General features: G+C 43.2%; 1 protein-coding gene across 1 annotated transcript; it reads left to right on the top strand.

The window, feature by feature from the left end:
- Positions 1-12,353: 12,353 nt before the first annotated feature.
- Positions 12,354-14,398, top strand: LOC110697493 (40S ribosomal protein S17-like). The gene is made up of 2 exons (XM_021874861.1): positions 12,354-12,507; positions 13,708-14,398. Exon 2 carries the CDS (start codon positions 13,732-13,734, stop codon positions 14,155-14,157), a length of 426 nt encoding a protein of 141 aa, XP_021730553.1. The 5' UTR covers positions 12,354-12,507; positions 13,708-13,731; the 3' UTR covers positions 14,158-14,398.
- Positions 14,399-15,122: the final 724 nt, after the last annotated feature.

The raw sequence follows: 15,122 nt of genomic DNA on the forward strand, positions 1-15,122 counted from the left end.
AACTAGAAAAACAGAAGTGATGAGTTTATGAAGTACTGAACTCAATGTTTCGATTATCAAATAATTTCATTTCCTTTTCTTCAAGGCTTCCATTTGAGAAGAAAATAATTAAAAAAAAAGAGTATATATATATATATATATATATATATATATATATATATATATATATATATATATATATATATATATATATATATATATATATATATATATATATATATATATATATATATATGTTCAAGGTAAAAGTTGAAGTAGTGATCATAGCTTACCAAGAATGAAGATGTAGAAGGATTTAGTATTTTTATTTTATTTTATTTTTATTTTTATTTTTATTTTTTTAAGGGATTGAAAATGACAGTGGAGAAGGATGATGAATATATTTATAAATCAATCTTGATGGTAGGTATCAGTCTAGAAGGTTTGTGGGATAGGATCAAAATTTGAAATTAAAACTGATTTTGTTACTAGCCTTTATCCGAAAAACCATTTATGCCATTTTTTTTAATTAATAAATCCGAAAATAATAATAATTATTAAATTATTTTTTGTTTATTATAATATTTAAATTTGAAAATACTATAATATTTAAATTTGAAAATAATTATTGTTTAGGGGATTTTTCGCCGCCACGTGGACCAATAAGCACCTGCAACGTGTGAACCACGTGGAACAATTAGGGACTGCCACATGTCATACTCCAGGAGGTCCAACATGGACCAACCAAGCCACGCCACGTGGCCCATAACCTGCCAACTTGGAAAACGGCAGTCAGAGGCCCGAATCCTGAGGCAAGCCCAATCAATCCTAGGTTTTGCCAGAAAACCTAATATTGGGCACGTACTTCGAGGCTATAAATACAGGTAATTAGCCTCCATTAAAGGAGAGATTAACTCATTCAGAGATTACCCCACGTGCATACTAATTGCTAGACCTTACTTAGCGTTAATTGCACTCCTTTCAAGGTCGCCCATCGCAACTAGCCTGATCACTCTTCACTTTGGAGGAACAAGATCACCTTTACTTTCCGCATCTTTTACTCCTAAACACATTCTAACTTGATCGTCAGAGGCGGAGCTCCCACCAACCGGAGTTTCCATCGTTTTGCAGGTACAGGCGCACGGATCCAGTCCCGGAATTGTAACTCTCTCGCAGGACATCAAAAAACCCCGAAACATTTTGGCGCCGTCTGTGGGGAGAGTACTTTCGAGATGGCATCACAGTCTGTACCAATTCTAAGTGAGAAGCGTCCCATGGACAACCCCCAGGTCTACTCAGACCAGGATACGGACAATGAAACTGAGGTCGAGCCTCGCACGGCCCCTGACGGGCCCCTTAGAGCTCGACGCACCCGTCCCACCGAAAGGAGGGAACGGGAGGACTGCCCGGCTGGATCCAGTCAACCAGTCGGTCCGCCGCTTGATGATCAACAGGCGGCCGAGGGATCTGCCCCCATCACCAGAAACAAACTCATGACCTTCATGAATAGTTTCAAAGTGGAGATCCAAGAACTTATCAACAAAAGGGCGACTGTTCCACCAAAGGAACAGTCGGCCAGAAGACCCTCCCAATCTGGGAGGACGAAGCCTGTAAAGGATCGGGAGGCGACTCCTTACCCCAGGCCTAGGGAGAGGGAGGGCTCAGTGATCGACCTAACTAAGTAATACTTCCCCTCACTAGGGAAGAGGAAGACTATCCATCATATTCAGCCGGACGGGTCCAAGAAAACATACTCCGATGCTCGAATGCTACTCAAGCAGAAGAAGAATGACCGACTATCAGAGTCGGCCTCCACGTCTGATTTTCAAGACAGTCTACACAATACCTCCATGAGGTTTTCAAAATCAAACTATGAGAGTCAGACGGGCGGCAACTCCTCTCGTTCTGGTTCCCAGAAGCATCATGCGGTACCGTATGTGCCTCCCCAGCCATACGTTCCGCAATCTCAATATTTCATGCAGCCTACTCCCTTTGGAGGATAGGCGGCAAGGAGTGTCCAACCCTTGGACTGGCAGCTTCGGCTGCTCAAGCTGGGAGAACAGCCGTCCGCTTTCTTCAAGGAAATAATAGAGGTCGTCCAGCCGGCCAAAGTAAAGAATGTGTTGGTAGGGGCCTATGATGGCACTACCAACCCGGAAGACCACTTGATGGCATACACCAACCTTATGTACCTCTAAGGGTTGGGTGATGCCACATAGTGTAAGTGTTTCCCGGCCACATTGAAGGGCATCGTCCAGCAATGGTTAGGCAACTTGCCGACTGGATGTATTAATAATTTCAAGACCCTCGCCTACTTGTTCACGTCAAATTTTTCAATGAACATCCTTGATAAAAAGACCACCCTTGACTTGGGGGCCATACAACAGGGAGAGAAGGAAGGACCGCGCTCCTACATCAGGAGGTTCAATTTGATGAAAATTCAGATACAGGAACTACCTGATGAAGTAGCTTACACGGACTTTTTCAAAGGTCTGAAGGACGGGTCGAACTTTTAATTTAACCTCGTTAGAAAGAGGGTGACCACCCTCCAAGAAGCAATGATGGAGGCGGACGCCTACATTCAGGAGACCAACCTATGCAATGTTGGAAAGCAGTCAGACCACAAGAAGCCCGACAAAAAAGAGAGCCGGTCACAACAGCCAGCCAAAAAGGAAAAAAGAAAAAGAAAAGAAATTTGGGTGGCTGACTCCTCTGAACAACCGTCCTAGAAGAAGAAGAAGGAATTCAAACCATACTCTCCCAAGTATGAGTTTAACAAGGATAGCTATGCCATCCTCAAGGAGATCAAGGACTGAATCTCAATTAAGAAGCCGGCTGCCATGAAGAGTTTTGTCAACAATCGGAACAAAGATAAATATTGCTATTACCATTTGGACATTAGTCACGACACCAATGAGTGTATCAGCCTCAAGAGCCTTTTGGACCGCCTGGCAGACAAAGGGGACCTCAATTCCTATGTCAAGAAATCAAAAGGTAACCAACAACCCAAACAGAAACAGGCGGGCAAGAAGAGGTCGACACCTACTAATAGTTTGGACACTGACGAAGCACAAATCTATACTATAGCAGGCGGCTTCGTAGGAGGAGGACCTACTATCCGGGGCAACAAGGACAACATTAGGCGGCTGGATATAAACTCAGTTGACCAGGGACAAGCCTCCAAGATCTCGTTTCCTGAAGTTGTCATTATTGAACAAGACTTCGGAAAAGTCAGGGGGCCGCATGACGACCCCATAGTAATTGAATGAAAGGTGGCCAACCAAAGAGTTGGTCGGATTCTTATTGATACTGGGAGCTCATCTGATCTCATCAGTCACAAGTGCTTGACAAAGCTCAAGTACAAGCCCGAGAGCATGCACCCGGTCTCCCATCCCTTAGTAGGATTTGGAGGAGGGGTCGTGCACCCAGTTGGACGGGTGGATCTGCCTATCCGCTTGGGCGAGAAAGGGGAGGGTTGTCACATGGTGGTTCGGTTCTTGGTGGTCGATGAACTTTTGGCCTACAACATGATCTTATGACGACCCACCCTTAATGACTCCAAAGTTGTCATCCTTCCCTCTCTCATGCTTTTCAAGTTTTAGAGGGATGATGGAACAGTTGGCTCCCTAAGGGGAGACCAAAAGATGGCCAGGGAGTGTTACCTCTCTGATATTAAGCCCACTGTGGCGGCATCCGGCCCTAGCGGAGATACTACGGACCTTGAGCAAATCAAGGAAGCCGCGCCTGCCCCATTAGCAGCCGGCAAGAAGAGAAAGGCCACCCATTTGGAGGCCGAGAGAAAAGAAAAACAATAGCAATCACTAGCCGAGGAGCGGTCAAATGAATTCCGCCCTCAGCCGGCTGGTGAACATGTAGACATCGTCTTGGACGACTCTCGCCCTGAGCGAACTGTTAAGGTCGGATCGATTGCTTTTGCTGAACTTGGTGTTGACCTGCACTAAGTGTTAAGGGAATTCAAAGATATATTTGCATTTGAAGTTCACGAGATGCCAGGCATAAGCCCGGATCTGGCCGTACATAAGCTCGTTGTGGATCCCAAAAAGAATTCGGTCAGGCAAAAGAAGAGGAACCATGGCGAAGAATGAAGCCAGGCGGCAGCCGCCGAGGTTAAGAAATTGCTCGACGCAGGATTCATTCGACAGTGTTACTTCCTAGACTGGGTTGCAAATGTTGTACTTGTAAAAAAGTCGAATGGGACCTGGCGCATGTGTGTAGATTACACAGACTTAAACAAGGCATGTCCCAAGGACGATTACCCGCTCCCAAAGATCAACAAGCTGGTCGACTCTACAGCCGGCCATGCCTTGATGAGCTTCATGGACGCCTACTCGGGCTTCCATCAGATACCCCTGTGGAAGAAAGATCAAGAGAAGACGACCTTCGTCACAGATCAGGGGTTGTTTTGTTATACTGTCAAGCCGTTCGGACTAAAGAATGCTCCTGCAACTTTCCAAATAATGATAAATACGGTCTTCTTCAACCAGATTGGAAGGAATGTGGAGGCGCACATAGATGATATGATTGTTAAATCTAAACTCCAGACGGACCACCTAGTTGACCTCCGAGAAACATTCACCACACTCAGGCGGCACCAGGTCATGCTCAATCCCAAGAAATGTGTTTTTGGTGTTGAGTCTGGGAAGTTCCAGGCTGTCATAGAGGCTAACCCCGAGAAGCTACAGGCGGTCATAGACATGCAGTTGCCCCGCACTGTCCGAGAAGTTCAAAAGCTTACGGGTTGCCTGACGGCATTAAGGAGATTCCTCAGCCGGTCGGGCGACAAGTGTCTCTACTTTTTCCAAGCTATCAAGAAGAAGATTCCTCTTTATGGCAGTAAAAAATTAAAGCCTTAATTTTTAGCACATCCGATTGTAGTCTACACCGACCAGCCAATCAAGCGGCCACTGACAACCATGGAGTCGTCAGGCCGAATGATCAAATGGGCCATCGAGATCCAAAGTCTAGGCCGACTGATCCTGAGAACTTTGAGCAAGTCTGGAAAGTCTATGTGGACGGGAACTCCACAATGAACGGTTGTGGTGCAGATGCCATATGTCAGTCTCCTGAAGGGGACAGGTACGAGTATGCACTGTTTCAAGCCTCCAACAATGAGGCGGAATATGAAGCCCTTTTGGCTGGCATCCGCATGTGTAAGGCGGCTGGGGCAAGGAAGATAGCCGCCTGTTCTGACTCACAACTGATCGTAAGCCAATACCATGGTAACTATGAAGCCACACATCCGGCCATGATCAAGTACCTTCAGGCGGTAAAGCAGGAGGCCAGGACACTATAAGAGATTCACCTAAATCAAGTGCCCAGGTCTGAGAATAACCAGCGGACGCCCTCTCTAAACTGGCATCATCAGCCTCCTGTGACACACCTAGGACGGTTTTCTAGGAAGTGATGGATAAAAGAAGCATTGAGGAGGACCCTATTGGGATCCTAGACAGAAGCTCAACTTGGATGGATGACATCCGGACATACTTAACAGACGGCACCCTGCCGGATAGTCACGCAGAGGCGGTCTTGCTAAAGAAACGGGCATCCAACTTTGAAATGCATAAAGGGGAACTATTCAAAAAGGGTTACCTCCAACCTCTATTGAAATGTGTCACCCCGGAAAAAGGACGAGAGTTCCTATAAGACCTACACTCGGGATATTGCGCCTCTCATGTAGGCGGCATGTCCCTAGCTTAGAGAACCAGGCAGCAAGGCTACTTCTGGCCGACCCTAGAAGTAGACGCTATGGAGATGGTGAAAAAATGCGATAAGTGTCAAAGGTTTGGCAAGCTAATCCATCGTTCGGCCACTGATCTGACGGCCATACATAGCCCTTTACCATTTTCCAAGTGAGGCATGGACGTCCTGGGTCCGTATACCCCTGCAACAGGTGGACGGAGATATATCCTGGTAGCGGTCGACTACTTTACCAAATGAGTAGAGGCTGAAGCTGTCAAAGGTATCAAGACCAAGGACGTTATCTCATTCATCTGGAGGAACGTCATTACACGGTTTGGGGTGTCTATGTCTATGGTCTTTGATAATGGTCCTCAGTTCGAGATCCCTGTTCTCAAGAATTGGCTGGGGGATCAAGGAATTTTGTACAACTTTGCGTCAGTTGGTCGACCCCAAGCAAACGACCAGGTAGAAGCTTTCAACAAGATTATCTCTGACGGTAACAAGAAAAAGATTAAAAAAGCAGGCGGCCTATGGGCAGACGAACTACCACATATTCTTTGGGCCATAAGGACGACTAAAAAAGGGGCGACTGGGGAAACCCCATTCCTCTTGACCTATGGGGCTTAAGCTGTTCTACCTATTGAGCATTATGAGCCGGCTCTTCGTGTCATGTTGTATGACGAGGAAGCCAATTGGGAATCCATGTGCCTAGCATTGGACTCACTCCCCGAGCGTAGGGGCAACACAGCCTTACGCCATGAGATCTACCGTCTGAGAATGACCAGAACTTATAACAAGAGAGTACACAAGCGTCCACTGAAAGTGGGGGATTTTGTACTACGGAAAATGGAAGTAGTTGGTAGGGCTAATGAGTTGGGAAAGCTAACTCCCAACTGGGAAGGACCCTACAAGATCTATGAAGAGGTCAGAAACGACACTTATCGCCTGAAAACACCAGATGGACGGCCTCTACCTAGATTATGGAATGTAGATAATTTGAAGAAGTATTACTTCTGAATAAAGTGATTGTACAAGAGTTATTAATAAAGCTTGCAATATTTTCAATATTTTATGCTGAGGGGCACGCCGCCTGTCAAAATACGGGCGGCTACTCTCCATTGTGTATCAACAGGGGGGCATGTCGCCTGTACAATTACAGACGGCTACTCTCCAAGGAAGATAGTCGTTCATGTGCCTAAATAGACGGCTACCTTCCCCTTACTCAAGTAAGGTAGCTTAGCATTAACGTTCACCATGAACTAAACTAGGCCAATAGCCGGATGATCAGCTCAGGCGCCAGGCCGACTGATCCTACCTTAAAATTAAACTAATACAACCTGTCCCAACATCATAACAAGGGTCCGGCGACATCCCTTCGGATGAGATTCGTCGCAGAGAGCAGCTCCCTTTTGGGTGGAATAATGCTCTATAAACCATAAACAAACAGACCTGAACGATTGTCCCCAAGGACAACCCCGTAGCCGTTTACACATGACACAAAGATAACTCCACTACTAACCGAACCAGCTGTAGTCAGTTCACATCTGAGTTGGAAGACCGCCCGTCACTACTTGAGATAAATGCAGACGATACCTTTTGAGTTAATAGTCAAGCAAAACTTGGCGAATTAAGGGGGCCAGCCGGTCTACGCCGCCTGGTACCTCTACTACTCAAATTAGTGGCGGAGACTGAGTAGCCCCGAGGGAGACTCATAGTCACCCAGTCTAGTTTGGAACCTAAAAGGTACAAGAACATTTGTTTTTTGGCAAACAAGGGTACTTGGCCACTATTCCAACTAGGTCCACCAATACAGGCGCAGTTGTACAGACCAGACGCCTCGTCCACATGAACAGGCGACCTGTCTATACCAAACATCAACGCCTTGTAAACTGCCGAAACATTTTGGCATTATTTGGGTTAATAGCTAAGCAAAACTTGGGAAATAAAGGAAGTCAAGTGGCCTCCGCTGCTTGACCCTCCTACCACTCAAACAAAAGAGGTGGTGACTAGATAACCAGTCGCCTTCCCTAGAATGGAACCAAAAGTATGAAAGGAACACCTGTTCTTGAAAACAGGCGGCCGTCCACTATTATTCCATCTAGACTTAATAAAGGCACGTCTGTAGCCGATACAGGCAGATCCCATCAAAACAGGCGTCCTGTCGTTCTTTGGAACCTATACAGACGGCCCGTTTCCTTCAAACTTGGTAAATATTTAAACTAACCTATCGTTCAACCACCTAGGTGGCGCCACAAGGCCGACTATCGCAGAGGATTATTCCTACTTTTCTAACACTGATAGCCGGCTGATATTGAAACTAGGCGGCTACAAACAATGGCCCAAGTCAAACGCTGACTAACATTGTGCAACTAGAACTAAAGCTTGAGGAATCTTGCTAAGATTTAGGCACTCAGCTCATCAACTACGCCTACTACAACCGCCTGTGCCAAAGCGCAACCAACTGGCGGCCTGGGTAATATTCCTGAAAAATACACCAAGACTGGAAAGTCTACTATCCCAAGCTTTCAAGGGTAGACCGACTGACCGATAAAGAAACTATCAGTCGGCCAGGGGCAACAATAACAATCGGTTGCAGCACCCACTAAGATGTCTTCTATACTTAGCAACATTCAAATGGCAAAATTTGAAGCAAAAAGGAAGAACACTAGCAAGAACAGCCAGTATGGTAAACAAGCGGCTATTAAAGACATTCTATACTTGGCAAAAAGATTTGGCAAACTAAAATAAAAAAATAAAGATTACTGGACAAGACGACAAAACAACCATCACATTCATATATAAACAACCGGCCAGGAAGACCGGCAAAATATTCATAGACCCCGACCCCTTTGTTGGGTAAAAGATATAAGAACAAACGGCACATAGGCCGAAGAAAAGTTGAGATTAACAAAGCTTAAACATTTTGGGGAGGGACTTCGTCGTCAATGGTCGCCTTTTCAGTTTCGACATTTGGCGCCTGCTCTTCCAGGACATTCTCTTGTCCTGGCACATTAGCAAGAGCCTTTTCTTGATTGGCGTCCGTCTTCTTTTCGTCGCCCTCTTCCTGGTCCTCATCCTCAGAAGTGGAGTCGGCCTCCTCAACCTCCGTCTTCTCCTCATCCTCCGCCTTCTCTTCCTCCTAATCGACCGCCTGCTGCATAATTTTGATATTATATTCACCAATGCAGGCGGCGAATTTAGACTCCCATTGCTCATAGTCTGAGTCTGGGAAGAGGATTTTCCAGGTCATCTTCATAATGGCAGTAGAGTCCTCCATCATATCCTGGACCAGGGCCATCTTCTCGGACTCAGCCTTAGCGCTGAGTTGCTGGGTCAGGGCCGCCTCCTGGTTTGCCAGACACTCTTTGAGCTTCTTGTTCAATTTGCGCAGTTCTTTGACCGTATGATTTGCATGCTTCAGCGACTGTAATTAGGCTTGGAGATCCTTGACAGCCTTCTCCAACTCCAGGTTCTTCTTCTTGGCCGCCTCTAACTGATTCTTGACCTGCAAGGTGGCGGACGCCTGATAATACAGAATGTCAGTGGTCAGTATTTCATTTTGGGAAATCTGAAACATTACCTTGTCACAATTAGAGGCGGCCATGGCCTTCGCAGCTTTTACCTCCTTGGTCTTTTCATGGATAGGTTTGTGGAGACCACACACTTGGAGCATGGCCTGCAAAGTTTAAAAAACAGGCGTCAGAAGTGATCTTATAAATAGCGGCAAGGAACGCCACTTATCCTACAAAACGAAATATTAAACCAAGTTTACCTCATAAAGAAGAGCTAGGATTGACTCTAGGTCAACAGTGTCGACTCCCCTAACAGATTCCCTCTCCTCGAGGGGAATGTCCTTGAGTATGGACTTGGCCATTTGAACCAGGTCCAGCTCCTAGGGGGCGCCTGCAACAACAAAGACAATTAATATGGCATATGAGAATGAGGGGCAACATGCCGCCTGATTTGAGGAAACTTGAAGTTGGGAGAAAGCGAATTCAATACTCTTAGAGGCTGACTGTCCCTAGGGACGTTTGTTTGCTTTGCCCCACTTTGGGGGGTTCGCACCTGCTTATCAGCAGGAAGCTTCCTGGAAGAACCAGGCGTACTCCCAGTCGATCGCTTACGGGCCTTGGGGTCCGGCTGCTGGGAGGGAGAAGGTCTGGGCGACTCACCCTACAACAAACAACCAAGTCAAAAAAAAAAAACTCCAAGGATATCAGAAGCTCACCTTGGACGCCTCCTTTGAAGGCGAGTCAGAGGAAGGCTGCTTCTGGCCAAGAATGGCAGCGTACAGAAGGGCGGTTGCTGTCTTGGAGGCGGTAATCTTCTCCATAGCTTTGTCTACAAGCAGTACATCACAGAGTTAAAACAAAATATTCAGGCAAATTAAGGAATGCAAAGACATGAACAATAGTGGGCCGACTACCTCTAGCCGTTTGTTCACTAAGGCCACAGGTGGCTAAAAAATATTCATCATACAACCACTTGAACTTGGGTAGACAGTTGTGAGGAATAAACTCTCGGACCCCTGTGGTGGGGTTGGCCCTGATGTCCACTTTGAAGAGCCCTCGGTCAAGGATCTCCTCTTTTGCTTCGCGAGGAACAGACGGCAGGTCAGAGCCGCCTGCTAAGTAAGGTGGATCCCGGTTCCACCTATTGTATTTTTTGTTCAAGGTCTTGTCAGGGCCGGAGACAATGAAGAAGGTGTTCCTCCAATCCTTCCATTTGTTCTCCTTACCCCTGGTCATTAAATAGCCCTTGTGGCTGGAAATTTGATACCATCCGGTACCGCTTGTTTTAGGGGTCTGGCTAAGGTAATTCATGTGGGCGAACGCTTCAAAACTTGGTTCCACCCCATACATTTCACAGCTGGCCACATACCCCAAAATGTTAAACCAAGAGTTTGGGGCAAGCTTCTAAAGCCCAATCTGGTATCCATCCAGGATCCGTTCCACGGCCGGATGTAGGGGGAATCTAAGTCAAGCTTTAATGGCCGCCTCATAGCAATCGAAACACTCATCCTGGTAGCTGGACTTTTCAGGCCAGGCTACCGTGTCCTCAGGGTCCGGGACCGAGAGCATGTAGCCATACCCCGTTACATGGTCGGCCTGGAATGTTCCAAGTCTCTCGGCCATGGCCTTCCGCCTACCCTTTGGAACATGACAATAGTAAGGATTGTATAATTCCCTCTGAGAGGCGGACGGCTCTGCCCAGTCGTCACCTTTCTCAACGGCGTGAGACTCTCTCGCTGCATGTAGCTCCTAAACACGTTCTAACTTGATCATCGGAGGCGGAGCTCCCACCAACCAGAGTTTCCGTTGTTTTGCAGGTACAGGCGCACAGATCTAGTCTCGGAATTTTAACTCTCCCGCAGGACATCAAAAAACCCCGAAACAATTATAAATTTAAAAGTTTATTCTAGAAAAATCGTTGATTAAATATACTTAAAAATTTGGGGTATTACAGATTGGGTCATATTAGGATCAGGATCACCAATTTCTTCGATTCAAACAAGTCGGGTCATGATGGAGTTCGAGTAAATTTTTTTGGTTGAGTTAGCTTTTGATAGCTCTAATTTAAATCAATCAAATCTTTATCCCATCAAATCTTTTGACAGCTTTAATTTTAATCAATCAATCAAACACTTACCTCAGTCCGACAGAAGAATCCCTTTGTTTTTCATCTAGTTAGTCGGTTAGGGTGGTGCTAATAACATGTTACTTCCTTTGTTTTCCTAAGTTCTACTCATTTTCTTTTTTCATTCATTTTTCTAAGTTTTATTCACTTTTACTTTATTATTTTATGCCAACTTTTTGTTCTAATTTTTTTTATTCTATACAAGCACACTATGTGAGGCCCAATTATATTTAATTAAATCTTTACTCATTATCTCTCTTTTCATTAAAGCAAAACTACACATATGCAAGATCTCGTTTTTCATTTTTCTTATTGGTTTGCAAGCTACAATAACCGAGTAGAATTCAGGAAAACCAATAGGGTGTGCGAATGTTGAAATAGAGTGTGGATAGATCATCTCCAATGGTGAGACTTGAGTGAGTTTTTTAGGAGAGAGGGAGGGTATTTCTTGCAAAGGATACCAATAAATTGGTATCTAAGCTTAGCAACTCCTAAAGAAACTTGCTAAGTTTAGATACCCAACTTTGAGTCTCATTTGACAAAAAGTGTGGGCCCCTTATCAATATTATAATATATTTTGCAATTTATTTAAGTTTTAATTTATTTTTTTATTTTTAAAAGCCTTACAATATGGATATGGTGGGCCATAAATTGAAAGTGATATTAGTATAGTTTAGAGAGTCTCACCATTGAGAAATTAGACTTTATATGAGTTGCTAAATTGAGAAGTGGGTTGAGTATCACCATTAGAAGTAAAAAAATAACTCATTTTGTATTTCAATACTCAAAATTGAGTCTCACCAATGGAGATGGTCTTAGCGGCCCTAATGTTAGTGGATTGTTTAAAATCTATTCAACACAAAAATAAACCCAATCCAGTTTTTATACAACAATCTTGAGATTGCTCCAATAAAATCTCCGGTTCAAAAATGGATCCAAATACTTTCACCAATAAAAAAAATCAAATCTTAGTAATCCCAAACCAAACAGCCCACAAGCCCAGAAAGAAACGAATTACAGTCCATTAAATGAAAATACCACATATAAAAAAGCCCTAACCTAGAAACAGTATTTCAAAACCCTAATATTTAGTTCTTCACTTTCTTTTTCTCTTCTGAACACCCATTTTATTCTATAACCAGTAGCCGCACCAGAGTCCTTGCGCTCCTTCCCTCCTTCGATTTTCTTCAGGTACTTTCTCTATCATCAATTTCTTGCTTACATTTCTTTTGTTGATAGTTTCACTTTGATTTTATTACTTGCTTTGCTCTATTTTTGTGAATAATTAAGTGAATCGATTGTTGATTGAAAGTTGCAGAAATATAGAATTTGAGATTTGGGTTTTGTTGGTCTAGTTTTGTTTTCAATTGGGTCAGTGTTTGAATGTTGATTGTTGGTGATTTGTGTTAGGTTTTGTGGTATGTGATGCTCTGAAACGCTCGATTTTCGCTTTTAATTTTATTGTTATATTCAGCTATTTTAGCAGTTTATTGTAATCTTCAGGTCTATTTGCAGTATTTAGAGATTCAAATGGTTAGCTGCTCTTCACTAATCACTATAGATGATAATGCATATAGTTTGTTGCTTGCAGTTTACAACAGTAACTAATTAGAATGATTGGGTGTTTCTTATTTTTCTGATTGTAAGTTAGTTGGGAATTCATCTCAAGTTTGTATAGGGAAATAAATTGTATTTTGTATTAGGATGTGTTTGATTTAAATGGAAAATATTATAGAAGAGAAGTGTATTGACAATAAAGACAGTATTTAAATGGAAATTAGGTTTGAAAAGTTGTGGATGGTTGTTTTGTGCCTTGTTAGATCAATTAGAGTGAAAAGAGAACTGAGAATTGGAAAGAAGGGTATGATAAAGGGAAAGAGGAGAGCAAGATAAAATGGGAGGGATTAGGAGTAGTAGCACATTCCTGGTAATCATTGTAGAAGAATTAAATCATTTGCACGGTATGGAAAACCAGTTTGGCTTATGAATTACCCCTCTGAAAGTTCACATGAATTGGACAGTTTTTTTCAAAATTGTCTACCTTCCAATCGTACATAGGCTAAGTTGATGAATTGATTAGTAAGAGTTATTGCCACTGATTGTGTTTGATTACTTGGTCCCTTTGCTGCTTGATATGGGTAGAGTAAAGAAATTTGATTTGGAATTGTGATGTTAAAATGGATTGGGGGCAGCAGATTCCTAACTAAGCTAATTGAGTGTAGAAGACTAGAAGCTGTCCAGCATCTTACTAGCTATTCTTACAATGCTAAGCCTCAAAATCAAGAGTTTACCCTGTTATTTGAATTGATCTGCTCTAATTGATTGAGATCTTGTTGCTTCTTTTCTGTTTGTTGCAAGCAAGTTAATTTAGCTCCTGTATTGCTGATACAGGTAAGTTCTTTTTAAGCTACCAAGATGGGTCGTGTCCGTACAAAAACTGTAAAGAAGTCTTCTCGCCAAGTCATTGAGAAGTATTATTCTCGAATGACATTGGATTTCCACACCAACAAGAAGGTCTTGGAAGAGGTTGCCATAATTCCATCTAAGCGTCTGCGTAACAAAATTGCTGGATTTTCTACTCATCTCATGAAGAGAATTCAAAAGGGCCCTGTTCGTGGAATTTCTTTGAAATTGCAAGAGGAGGAGCGTGAAAGGCGTATGGACTTTGTGCCTGCTGAGTCCGCTATCAAGGTAGACGTCATCAAAGTTGATCCAGAGACCATTGATATGCTTGCTGCTCTAGGTATGTCTGACCTCCCTGGAATCATCAAGGCCGAGCCAGAGGATATGGCCCCTGCCCCAGTCTTCACCAGGGGAACTGGAGGCCCGAGAAGGTACTAGGGCTATTGAGTTTATTTATGTGTTGTGCAAGAACTATTAGGTTTGAAGCTGCCCTTATGTTGGCGCATTTCTCTGTTTCTTAGATGTCTGCAAAGTTTTCAATTTTGTCTTGTAGGACAAAGTGCTGATGTTAGTAAGACTTGCACTAATATTGTCATACTGTTTTTTTTGGTGGATATTTCGATTACTTGAGTTTATTTTTTTTTATTGTCAAGCTACCATGTTTCCTGTGTTTTGTTTCCTACGGACTAAGTTGGATGGGTGTCAAGATCGAAAGGTTTTACCATAATTGTTTTGAATGAAAGTACTCTATTTTACAATAGTCGTAACACTTTGATCGACACATGCTAATGTACAACTTTTACAATAATTGTAATTATAATTAAGAAAATAAGAAGTATAAAAGATCTAATAAAAATATATATACTACCTCCGTTAATTATTATGTGCAACAAAGGAATATTTTATATCTCACAAATAATATCCTTTTGTTGTAAGTAATAGTTAACGGCGGTAGTATAAAGAATTATAATTTAGTGGACCATGTGCTTTTAAGTAAGTGAAATAGTACAACTTTTCCCCAAAATATCTTTCCAATTATAGTGTATTGCAAGTATTGTGACAATTTTATTTTAGGGACGTGTTGCAAGCATTGAAAAACGGAGGAATTATGTTTTTTATCTATTGAAATAGTCAAAGTAAGTATATAAATAGTGTAAAAGTCAAAATGTGGAACATTTAAAAATGGAGGCACATTCGACATCTTTAGAAGAAAATTGGTTCATGAGTGCTAAGACTAACCCAATCGAGATCGATCACTTGACTCGTTCTGGGCGAATCTATCAAACACAACCAAATGGACTTCGATCAACCAAGGTTAAGTTCAAAATCCAACACCACCTCCCCCTGATCCATTGGTAAAACAACTTCGCCAATCTAAGGCGAATGTTAGCATTTGGGAACTC

This window comes from Chenopodium quinoa, unplaced genomic scaffold, assembly GCF_001683475.1.
Source record: "Chenopodium quinoa cultivar QQ74 unplaced genomic scaffold, ASM168347v1, whole genome shotgun sequence".
Classification (NCBI taxonomy): Eukaryota; Viridiplantae; Streptophyta; class Magnoliopsida; order Caryophyllales; family Amaranthaceae; genus Chenopodium; species Chenopodium quinoa.

Coding starts and splice junctions, on each gene's coding strand:
- LOC110697493 (XM_021874861.1), top strand. CDS start 13,732: ATGGGTCGTGTCCGTACAAAAACTGTAAAGAAGTCTTCTCGCCAAGTC.